General features: G+C 44.6%; 1 protein-coding gene and 1 long non-coding RNA gene across 12 annotated transcripts in view; both read right to left on the bottom strand.

The window, feature by feature from the left end:
• LOC149349236 (uncharacterized) overlaps positions 1-6564 on the bottom strand; it is a 59364-nt gene extending 52800 nt beyond the window's left edge. For all 11 annotated transcript variants that reach the window (XM_089578162.1, XM_089578163.1, XM_089578165.1 and 8 more), the window contains exon 1: positions 692-6564. In XM_089578162.1, coding sequence (XP_089434288.1) covers positions 692-1306 — 615 coding nt within the window. In that variant the 5' untranslated portion in view covers positions 1307-6564. The remainder of the gene's footprint in view (positions 1-691) is intronic.
• A 4027-nt stretch (positions 6565-10591) lies between these two features.
• LOC149349235 (uncharacterized) lies at positions 10592-12498 on the bottom strand. The gene is made up of 2 exons (XR_016289986.1): positions 11998-12498; positions 10592-11280 (listed from the first exon to the last, which is right to left on the bottom strand). It is a non-coding gene; the product is annotated as an uncharacterized LOC149349235 (long non-coding RNA).
• Between the last annotated feature and the right edge of the window lie 56 nt (positions 12499-12554).

Raw genomic sequence — 12554 nt, 5'->3', positions numbered from 1 at the left:
GGTCACCCGTGGTGCACCGTCGATGGGAGAACGCTCACATGTGAAGACAGCAACAGTTTATGTTCGGTGGCCCACGCGCGCGGGTGGCGTGGATTAAGTGGAATCTATAGGCCGTGACGTGTTTCCGGGGGGCAACTTTCACGTAGTGTCCACTCTTTATAAAAGAAATTGAAAGGCCATGATCCTTGACCGCCTGAAACACATAAGTTTCCTCGAACACAGCGTTTACAAATTGTCATTTTGTAGCAGACGCGCTCAATTTCTTTAACCTGCTATAGCCTGCATTTTGATTCCAGCATTCCTTTTACTTCGGTCACTCTATAATTGTAACAGAGCACATTATAACTACTTTAACTGTTTTTTTCACGCATGAAAAAGATGTAGCCCAAAAGTAGCCACATAGCCAAAACGAAATTTCTGACGCCAACTCGGACAAAAAGTAGCCCAATTTGGCTATTAATAGCCCAATCTGGCAACCCTGGGCTAAAGCTACAGCGTCAAGCTTGTCTTCTTGCGCTTTAGTCATAGGGCCTGGGTTTACCTCCACGTCACCGCTAAGAACCAAAAGGCGCCAAATGTACGACGCAGCAGCACGAACATGCTTCACATAATCCACTACATCAGGTGGCCACGACACCGCAAAAAGGCAAACATTATTGTCACGATAACACTTAGTTTCAAGATAACTAACCTGTACAAGCGTCATTTGTAAGTACGGATCCGTAGCAGCAGTGTCGTGGCCAACAGTGTCAACAGGAATGACGCCCTTTTCAAGTAGCCGGACAGGTGACGTGGCTCCATGTTGCTCGACGAATTGTGAAGTGGTTTCCAGACTTAGCGGTGAAGGATAATGCGGCCAATCCGTGGGGAGGCAAGTGTCAGACGGCTCTGTAAAGTAGGCTGCAGCGCCGCTCTCCCAGACGTCCATTTTCGGCCCATCCAGGCAACAGGGTCGGCTCGGTAGCTGGCCCAGGGTAAGCAGCAGCAGCACCTGTACAAGCGTCATTTGTAAGTACGGATCCGTAGCAGCAGTGTCGTGGCCAACAGTGTCAACAGGAATGACGCCCTTTTCAAGTAGCCGGACAGGTGACGTGGCTCCATGTTGCTCGACGAATTGTGAAGTGGTTTCCAGACTTAGCGGTGAAGGATAATGCGGCCAATCCGTGGGGAGGCAAGTGTCAGACGGCTCTGTAAAGTAGGCTGCAGCGCCGCTCTCCCAGACGTCCATTTTCGGCCCATCCAGGCAACAGGGTCGGCTCGGTAGCTGGCCCAGGGTAAGCAGCAGCAGCACCTGTACAAGCGTCATTTGTAAGTACGGATCCGTAGCAGCAGTGTCGTGGCCAACCCAAACAATACACGCAGTTCTTTTGGTGATATATCTGATATGTTAATGTTAGCATCCTTTATCATGTGATTCAGAAGTGTAGGCAATTTAAATTTCATCATTTGATTTCCATAATTGGTTCTACATTTTGGAACATACCACACCTCAGGATGGCGCACATTATAAGCAGAGATGTTTTTCTCTAGCCTTGCTAGGCTAGTGATGGCATCATTATTTTTTTATTAAACTGAGTTTATATAAGCGGCACAGTCTGTGATCATTCATCAATGAAACTTGTATAATGTGGTACTTCTTAAATAGGCCTGCTGTGTGGAAGCGATATGGAACTTTACAGGCGAGGCGTAAAGCCCTTTTTTGCACGACAGTAAGTTTGCTAATGTTTCCAGCTGTTGTTGCCCATACAGAAAATGCGTAATTTAATAAAGAGGAAAATAAAGAGTAATATATGAGCATGTTAGCAGGTATAGGAAAATTGTAGCAGTAACAGCGCATAATGCCAGCTGTCCTGGAGAGCTTACCAACGATATAGTTTACGTGATCATCCCATGTCATGTTTTCTGAGAAATACACGCCCAGTGATTTAAAACACTTTACCACCTCAATTTCAGTGTTATTTAAAAAAATAGAGGGTCGCTGGACATGTGTGTGTCGGGGGTGAAATAAAATAGCCTTCGTTTTATTAATGTTTAGCTTTAGGCAGTTAATTTGAGCCCAGGCATTACTCTCGGACAACGTTCTATTCACTTAGATACCTAGATCAACACACGATTTGCCTGAAAAGAATAAACTTGTGTCGTCAGCATAGATTATGTAATGTGCCATTGCATCAACGCGAACTATCTCGTTAATATAAAGTATGAAAAGAAATGGTCCCAGGATGCTTCCCTGCGGGACACCTGTTTTAATTGACTTTAATGTGGAGTGTTTTCCTTCAATGACGACAAACTGAGTACGGTATTGTAAGTAAGACGTAATTAATTGATGCGAAATGCCTCTTATGCCATAGTGATCGAGTTTTTGAAGGAGAATTTCATGATTAATGAGATCAAAGGCTTTTGAAAAATCCAGAAACAGCCCAAGTACCATATTTTTACATTGAAAGTTTTCGAGAATGAACTCCTTTTGAGCCAGCAGTGCGAGTTCCGTAGACTTGTTCCTGCGGAAGCCAAACTGAGCAGACGTTATTAAGTTGTAGCGTTCAGTGAAAGACGTCAAGCGTTTCAGAATTATTTTCTCTAAACCTTTGGAGAATACAGGTAAAACGGATATAGGGCGGTAGTTTGACATGTCATTTCTAACTGTCACTTTTGCTCGCTGCATTTTTTGAGGAAAGCATCCTGTGGACAAAGACATATTAAAAATGTGGGTAAGACGAGGTGCTAATACATCAATGGCAAACTTTACAGGTTTCACTTGAATATCGTCCGCGTCAGCAGCTCTACTATTGCTTAGGGTTGAAAATGTCGCTACAAGCTCACTATTAGCGACTGGCTCTAGAAGTATAGTTGGGTTACTTCGGTCCTTCATATATCTTAAATCAGTGTTTCTACTAGTAGCATCACCAACTGATAAAAAGAAGTCATTAAATGCGTCAGCTAACTTAGTGCCTTGAAGTTCTATCCCATCTTTTACGATTGTGGTTACCGTTTCTGAATCATTACTAAATACAGTGTTTAGTGCCTTCCAAACGTTGTTTGTGCGTCCTTGTGTTGCTTCGAACAGGTTAAAGTAATATTGCTTTTTTTGCATTACGAAGGTGTTTTGTGACTGAATTCCTGTACTTTGAACACTTTGAGGGCCTCAAGGGACTTACTCTCTATAAATGCCTTAAATAAGTGGTCCCGTTTTCTAATAAGCTTAAGGCACTCTTTATCCACCCAAGGCTTCCTACTTTTCTTACAAAATCTAAACGTCTTGATAAGAAAACACGCAAGGTATACCTTACAGAACTTGTTCATAAATATCTCATACGCTAAGTTAGGATCGCTCACTGCGAACACATCGTTCCAGTTTTCTCTGCTTAAGCAGTCTCTAAAAGCGGAGAGCGTATGAGGAGTAATGCGTCTGTATGAAAATTCTGAGCGCATTTGTGTAGGCATGTTAATGACTTGACTGACAAACATAAATATAGGCAAGTGGTCGCTGATATCGTAAATCAAAGTGCCAGCTCTAACAAGGGAAGGATCAATATTGGTGACAAACAGATCTAAAAGTGTTGTTGATTATACAGTTATTCGTGTAGGAGACGTTATAAAGTTTTGACAGGAGTGAGAGCTTAATAATGATTCTAGTTCTAATTTAACCCTGCTATTCTGTAACATGTCAATGTTCAGATCACCACCTAAAATTAATGTATAATATTTTCTTTCACTGACAAATTCTAAGAAAGAGTCCAAAAAAGACAAGAACAGACGAACGTCATTTGAAAGGGGGCGATAACAAACACAAAAAACAGAAGTACCACATCTAATGGCAAGCGTTTCGTAAAAAGGAGTGATACAGCTGAATTCTGACATTAGTTCAGAATCCATTGAGTTAGAGATTAGCATTGCTACGCCACCACCCCTTTTGCCTGTGCGGTTCATGTAATAAGATTTGTACCAACGTTTTTAGATCGCTTTCAGTTTGCAAGCTCCCCCGCGCCGCGCCCGAGAAAGCGGCCCCCGTCCGCTTCCACTCACCACGCGGCGCTGCTGTCGCTGTCGGCCCGGAGGCGCCGGAACGCTCGCGCTTGGCAGTTGCTGTGACAGCCTGTTCTCATCCGCGATAACATTAGGAGCGAACACGTGGAACTCAAATTTGCGGTACTTTTGGAGCTGTCACGTTGAAACTTCAGCCTCATGGTTAAAGAAATGTTTCACCTGGCTAGTAAGGGTGAGATAAAGAGCAGGCTGATGCCAGTTCGCAAAAAACCAATCATTTGCATTGTGCTTTATCGCATCACGTTTGCGACGTTTAGCGCTGATGATATGCGTATGTTGGAGTAGAGCTATCAATATTTCTTCGGGAGAATGCACGAAACATTAATGAAAGGATAAAACTAGCAATGTTCCGCTTCTAGATCAGTCACGAAATTCCGCGCTATATTATCAACGAAGCACCGCACATGCGAGCAGCATTTTGCACGTTCTTTAGAATTCCAATTTCAGAGAACACAAGTATAAATGCAGACACACTTAGCTGGATGCAGGGAGGGAATAACTATAGAAGAGCTTTTTATTTGCAATGATAGCACAGACAGGAGCAGCGTACTGCACTTTCATTTTTAGAATGTTAATTTCATTGAACACGGACAAGCATTAAATGCAGACACACTAAGTCGGAAGCACGGAGGGAATGGCTACTTGAAGGCGAGCTTTTTTATTTGCAATGACAATATTTCTCTGTTCTCTAGCCGACGGTTCACGTCTCTCGCCTAGAAGTGGATGCGTGTCACTATGACAAAATGCAGCACTTGGCATGTAAAAGTGGCCATATGCTCTGCACATCCAAGCCGAACAAGGTTTTGCAATTCAAGCTCGTCTAGCAGCTCCCAAAAAACGTCCCTTTCAAAAACGGGACCTTCCTTCAAAGAAATCGGGATTGCTTTGTTTACAATGTTGGTAAACTCTAGCATCTTTTTGGTGGGATGCTTTAAGCACCCTTGCTTGAAGCTTTTTTATACTGTAAGATAAGCGTCACTGCCAACAACTGGCACAGGACAGCTGATATCTTCCATGCTGATATCTGCTGGCTGCTCCAAATCAGGCGGCGGTGACCATGGTGTAGACGCGAAGGGCCACGCTGGTCGGGCAAACAGCGTGGCGAGCGCCACCGCACGGAAGGAAACGGAAAGGCGACAATCCGCGCACCGCAGCTTTCAAAATGAAAGGGATCTAAAAACGTTGATTTGTACGTTGTAGGTGTAAACACATCCTCTTCCGAGGCAAACCATGTTTCAGAAAGCATCATGACATCAAAGCGTATTTGCGCTTCGGCAAAAAAATAGTCAAGTGCATCCTGCTTATTTCTACCAGATCTCAAGTTAAAATGAACACAACTAAGACACTTCTGAAAACTAGTATCGCAAAAGTATTTAAGGTTTTTGCAATGTCTACCTGCGCAGTCGAAGGATCAAGCATGATCGGAGCAAAAACAGATAGATAAACGGAAGGCTTTTTCAGGTAGAACCATATCACAGCTTATCAAGGTCAGCCACGCAACGAATGACAACGGCGCCATCGCCTTCTCTTTTCCTCACTGGGATCTTGCCATTGCAATGCCATGAAAATCGGTAGTCGTTGTCCTCTGCCCATTCCTTAGCGCGACGGAGCAGCTCTCTGTTTTGGTGTGTCATGTTTTCAGTGATGGAGACTCCAGATGAACCATTTCTGAGGGCTTTACGCTTTTCCAGCCATTTATCTCGGGTTGACTGCTGGGCAAACCGAACAAGAATTCCAGGCGTTTTGTTTGGTTTGGACGGTTTTGTTTGGTTTGGACGGAAGCCTGTGAATAGCACCAATGTCATTCGCCCTTAGCTCTGGCAGGTTAACAGTCTTAGCCACAGAATTCAACTTACACATCAAGTCCTCATTTGGCGTAGCTTGGATGCCGTGAACTTCTACGTTTAATTTCCTGCTACGAAATTCCAAATCATTGACAGTCGCTTTCAGTTGGTGAACGTCACCTGAAGTACATACCGCCTCTAATTTGTCTACACGTCTGTTCAAGTTACTAATGTCTTTCTCTTGTTTAACTTGTCGATTCAGGATATTGTCGTACTTCTGGGACAGTAACTCAATGGAATCCTTAATTTCCCCAACCTGAGCAGGCAATCCTGCTAGAGCATCAAGCCTTCGAGTTATATCTGCCAGGCAAACAGTTAGCTCAGAGTCCATGTTCCCTTTGTCCCCACCTTTGGCTTTAGATGGACGGCATGCCACGCATCGCCATGCCCTGCGGCCGCTCTCTCCCTTGGCCTTAAATGTTGACTCCGGCCAGCCAGAACAACTACCAATATGATAGGAGGACTCACATTCGCTGCACATCAGGAATTGGCCGTCATCTGGCAGGGACTCATTGCAGGACTGGCAGGTGTCTGCCATGACTCATGGACCAGAAGCTCGAGGTATCACACAGTACAGCAAAGATATATAGAGCACATACCACTGAGCAAAGCACAGAACACGGTGGCAACGGCGGTAGCAGTAACACAGCGTTAAGAAACGAGTAAGTGAATTTTACCAACCTGGATAAGAAAAAAAGAGCAGATAAGCCAAGCGTCCTTTCGCCACCGCCGCCCATGTGTCCAGCTGTAATTCCGGCACAGGAAACGTGACAACACTTGGTGGGTGGATCACGGGGTGGATGACGTCAATCAGGGCACAGTGTTGCAGCCAGGGCAGCAGTTGCAGGGGAAGTCTGGAGGGTGAAGAAGTTTCACGCTGAACAACTCGTAGAAAAAGGAACCGTTGCCTCGGAAAACAGCAGCAGGTCAGGTACCTCCTGCCCAGAAATTGGAAACCCACCTGGATAAGCAAAAAAAGAGCAGATAAGCCAAGCGTCCTTTCGCCACCACCGCCGCCGCCCGTGTGTCCAGCTGTTTTGTACCCTCTCAAGTTTATCTATATCCGTTTTATGCCAAGGGTCCCATACTGCGCAGGCATATTCGAGAACCGAGCGAACGTTTGTCATGAAAAGTAACTCTTTTGTTTCTAAAGGGAATTGCTTGGTGTTACGCCTTAAAAAACTAAGAATGCGACACGCCTTTCCTGTTACATAGTCAACATGTCGTCTCCAGCTTAGGTTGGAGGTTATGAATACGCCGAGATATTTGTATTCTGATTCTGAGGAAAGTTGTCTCCCATTAATTGTATAAGAGAATTCATGGGGCTTTTTCTTTTTTGTGACTCGCATATACACAGATTTTTGCAAGTTAATATACATACCCCATTTCTTACACCAATCAGACACCCTGTTCAAATCATTCTGTAACTGCACACAGTCATTCGGACTATCAACGACCCTATACAATGCGCAGTCATCTGCAAACAGACAAATATGAGAAGAGATATTAGAGCAAATGTCATTCATAAAGATCAAAAATAACAAAGGTCCGAGCACTGATCCCTGAGGTACACAAGAAGATACAATGCATTCGCTTGATAATTTTACATTAATAACTACTCTTTGTTTCCTTAAGTGCAAGTAATCTTGTATCCAGTCAATCATTCTGTCATCAATGTTATACCAAGACAATTTTTCAAGCAAAAAAGAATGAGGAACAACATCAAATGCCTTCTCCACTAGCAGTTCTTGACTGTCATGAAGGAAGCTTTGTGGACGGAGAAATACATGGATATATGCTCGACTTGTTGCACCAATGCCTGGTTGTCAAAGACGAGCTCTGCGCAAGTATTGCACAAACACAACAGACAGAAACAAATCAGTGGCTTCGCCTTATAAAGACAGCCTGGGTGCAACCGAGGCATGCCATTGGCCAGCGATGCAACTGCAAACATCAGATACGCGGCGCGCAGTAGCAAAGTGCAGCACACTTGATAAGCGCTGCGCCGATACAACACTTCCCCTCCGACAAGATCAGAAACTGTCATACGTCCGACAATCCGGCTTCCGCCTTTCACGAATGCTGCGCCTGGGTAGCACCGGCGAACAGGCATCGCTCTCTGTTCGATGGTGACGCACTTTGGGCTTCACGTGCGAGTGGGCAACCATCACTCCCATCCAACACTTGTGAAGTTGAGGCGGGTTCACACAAGTATGTCGCCAATGGTCCGCATGCACAAACCGAGTCTGTCCATCCACCACGACAAGATATGTCATAGCAGATTTCACATCCACAACCTTGCCTGGACGCCACTTCACCTGTTCCCCACGTACTGAACGCACAAACACCCTATCCCCAACAGAAAATACTTTAGGTGAACTCCTCCGCTTGTTTGCACTGCGTACATTCCAAGGTAGATATACCATGGTAGCGAAGGTTCCATAGACGCCCATTGGTCCAAACAATGGCGGCTCATGGGAGCACCCCAGCGCCACTATTTTGGGGGGGCAACCTACGTATGAGTGACGTTGAATGACGTCACGCATACGTATCTTTTGGCGCGAATTATAAAGTGGCCTTTTTATAGAACCCGCATTTTCGAGCCGGTATCACTTCAAGGTTGCCTTTCAGTGCGCACCAACCTTTGCCAGTCAAATGTGCTCAATGTGCTCGAGTTCCTGCTAGTTATGGCCTTGTTAATGTGCAATTGGGAACCCAATGAAAGTGACTGGCAAAGAAGGTAGCATAGAAAGGCTGCAACACTTTCAGACGCTGGCTAAGCATGCATGATTCGTAGTGGAAACCTTGGTGAAAATACTGGTGCTAGTACTGTTGAGTATATCAAGGTATGATGCACAAAGCACAGGCTCAAGTGCACAGTTTGCAATACAGTGTACAGGATGAAATAAAAACTGGTATGGCGCAAGAAACGGGGACACAGAAGGCACACAAAACACAGGACTGACGCCAACTTTCAACTGGGGTTTATTGCACCAAGCCTGCCTTTTATACCACAACCAAGCCATATCAACGAAAGCGTAAACGTTGTACATATAAAACGGCAATTCATGCGACCACTGGCAATAAAGTAACGCTGATCATAACAATCTAATCTAAACAGAGCTTGGGAGGCCAACTTATTTTCTGGCCAGCAGAAACACATCAACCAAGGCAAAAAAGAAAAAAGAAACAAGGCACTGGGGCATGACAAATCCACACTAACGAATTATGAAACGCGTGATGAAGGCGAAACAGAGCAAAAATTCGAACGACTATGAGATAAAACCACGTGAAAAAAGATAACCAACAATAACCCGGCAAAAAAAAACATGACCAACAATAACGCGGAAAAAAACATGACCAACAATAACAATAAGGAGGGATGAAGTCTGAAGATACAGTACCTAGCGTCAAGTGATAAAAACTGAAGATCATTCCTGAAGAACAGTCGTCTTAGCGTCTAAGAATCTAGAAATTGTAAAACACCGATAGAAAGGACGAAATAAGACTACAAAACCAAGGGAAATCTGCGAACTACAAAAAACCTTCTATAAAAGACGTCTCGGCGCTGCTAAGCATAATGGAAGGCCTGCTAACGCATTTGTTGCCAGCTTTTTTCGATGAAATATGCCTCAACAATTTCTCTCTCAGTTTTATCTTTCCCACTCTTTAAAAATCTAGCTTTCTCGAATTCGGGACGGCAATTAGAACAGCTCTTGCAGTGGTCCACCAGGAAGCTTCTTTCGTTGTTGCGCAAGTTTCGGGAATGCTCCCTTGCGCAACAACGAAAGAACTTGCGCAACAACGAAAGAAGCTTCCTGGTGGACCACTGCAAGAGCTGTTCTAATTGCCGTCCCGAATTCGAGAAAGCTAGATTTTTAAAGAGTGGGAAAGATAAAACTGAGAGAGAAATTGTTGAGGCATATTTCATCGAAAAAGCTGGCAACAAATGCGTTAGCAGGCCTTCCATTATGCTTAGCAGCGCCGAGACGTCTTTTATAGAAGGTTTTTTGTAGTTCGCAGATTTCCCTTGGTTTTGTAGTCTTATTTCGTCCTTTCTATCGGTGTTTTACAATTTCTAGATTCTTAGACGCTAAGACGACTGTTCTTCAGGAATGATCTTCAGTTTTTATCACTTGACGCTAGGTACTGTATCTTCAGACTTCATCCCTCCTTATTGTTATTGTTGGTCATGTTTTTTTCCGCGTTATTGTTGGTCATGTTTTTTTTTTGCCGGGTTATTGTTGGTTATCTTTTTTCACGTGGTTTTATCTCATAGTCGTTCGAATTTTTGCTCTGTTTCGCCTTCATCACGCGTTTCATAATTCGTTAGTGTGGATTTGTCATGCCCCAGTGCCTTGTTTCTTTTTTCTTTTTTGCCTTGGTTGATGTGTTTCTGCTGGCCAGAAAATAAGTTGGCCTCCCAAGCTCTGTTTAGATTAGATTGTTATGATCAGCGTTACTTTATTGCCAGTGGTCGCATGAATTGCCGTTTTATATGTACAACGTTTACGCTTTCGTTGATATGGCTTGGTTGTGGTATAAAAGGCAGGCTTGGTGCAATAAACCCCAGTTGAAAGTTGGCGTCAGTCCTGTGTTTTGTGTGCCTTCTGTGTCCCCGTTTCTTGCGCCATACCAGTTTTTATTTCATCATGAACCAACTCGCCCAAACTAGAGTTTTACTTGACAGTGTACAGCAATGGTTTTCATATTCATGGTTTATTACAGCAACCAAAGAAATACAGTGATAAAGCACACCAACAAAAAATGCGCGTCACAGGCAGCTCAAGCAGTAGTTTTTTTAAGCTGGCTATTTATCTCAATGGTCACAGTGCGGATAGGAAAAAGCCCTTAAGTTACACGAACGTTGCCAGGTAGGAAATTGAAAAGTATAGAAAACAATGCTACGAGCTTTCATTGAGGCAAACATGACATGACATAAGTAGGCGCATCAACACATTGACCATGCAGCACTCAGGGATTACTCTTCACATTTCATTTCTTCAACTGAAAGAATATAGCAGCTATGTATACACCTGCATGACAATATTAAAAACAAGTTTTAGCATCAACAAATCTGCTCGACGCTAGAGCATTACACCATACATAGCGCCTGCGCACAACCTCGAGACCTCCTTGTCGCTAACCGAAGAAATTTGAAGCAATTGTAATCAAACTAAAATATACATGAAGTGCAGTTTAAAGAGAAGTGCAAGGACATTCAATACAGCCACTCCTTCCTCGAGTAGGCACAGCATCGAGACGCAGCCATCCTGGCCGCAGATACAGAAACAGGTCGAAGTGCTTGGAAGAAACCCTCAGGTCTCGCAGCTGGCACGGCGTCTTCTCCAGGCTGAGGTTGCGGCAGAACTGCACCCACGTTTTGCACCTGGACATAATGCAGCGTCCACGTTATACAACTGCACCCAAATGAATACCATATACTCCAAACGTCAATACGCCAAGATTCCTTTCACTTAAATGCAGTACGTTATAACTATGCCAGAAAATGCTCGCGCCAAGCCTCCGCGCCTCAGAGTGCGGTTACGCTCGCCTGATACTACGCGGCTAGCTGCTTTTCTATGCTCAAAGAGTGACGAGAGCGATGCAGCGAAATGAGTTTAAAACTACATTGGCGGTCATGTATACGTAGAACGGCAATAACTACTGCTGGCCGAATTCAGTTAAGGCACAGTCAATGCGGCGCACATACACATGGTTGAGTTTCGATACTGTCAGTTGCGAGGGGATCCTCAAATTGGCTTCACAGTGCTGCAAAACCCATTAATGTCATGCTCAGAGCAGAGCTGTTAGGCAGCGCAGTTGGTTTTAAATTGACCATGCGGCAAGTAGAGGGCACGTGGTTGCTCATGAGAGCCCGGTATCAATTTCACGTTGGTGAGAGTTGGCTGCACGAAACTAGCTATAAATAAGACAAATGATTTGTATCTTTTGCACATCATATGACTGCAAGTGCGTGCCCTGCAATTTACTAAAATATCCCGATAACATGAAGCCAAGTGCGTATGAAACAGTTACAGCTACAATAGGCGCGGAAAGCCCGACAAAAGCATATCTAGAGCAGACGACAACGGCAAGAGCTCACCTGCGAAAGTCCAGAGGGAAGCGGTGTAGTCTTGGTAAGACACCCACGGTACAACCCACGCTGTCACAATGTGCCACGGAGCAAGGCTTCTTCACATGCCGCAACCTCATCTTGAAATGCAGAGCTAAGCGCTTGAAACGATGAGCGCGAAGCCTCGGGAAAAGGTTTCGCACTGGCCGTACACCGAAGGAAACGCTGCAGCGGTGCAGCGGGGTGCAGATCTTGCCAAACAGCGACAGAGAAGCGACGAGAAAGGACGACAAAAACTTCTTAAAGGGGCCATTTTGAGACCGGCGAGCTTAATTTGCACGCTTTCCAAGGCGCGCCATAGCAGGAAGCTGGAGATAAGAAATCGCTTCGTAAGCTGCGGCCGGGTACCGTAACAAGGCCTGCAAAGTCGCGCTGCAAATGCACCGCACACTCATCAACCGAGGGCGCAACAAGAGCGTTGCAAAAAATTACAAAATTCAGCGTAATGTTTCGCAGACATAGTTTTATAAACGTGGCAATAAAATATTCATTTCTTTTTGTTCTTTTGTAGCATTTTTATCTGTGCT

The sequence above is a fragment of the Amblyomma mixtum genome, chromosome 3 (genome assembly GCF_055824585.1).
Source record: "Amblyomma mixtum isolate Tamu chromosome 3, ASM5582458v1, whole genome shotgun sequence".
NCBI classification, from domain to species: Eukaryota; Metazoa; Arthropoda; class Arachnida; order Ixodida; family Ixodidae; genus Amblyomma; species Amblyomma mixtum.
The sequence above is the reverse complement of the archived record's forward strand: the minus strand, read 5'-3'. Positions and strand labels throughout refer to the sequence as shown.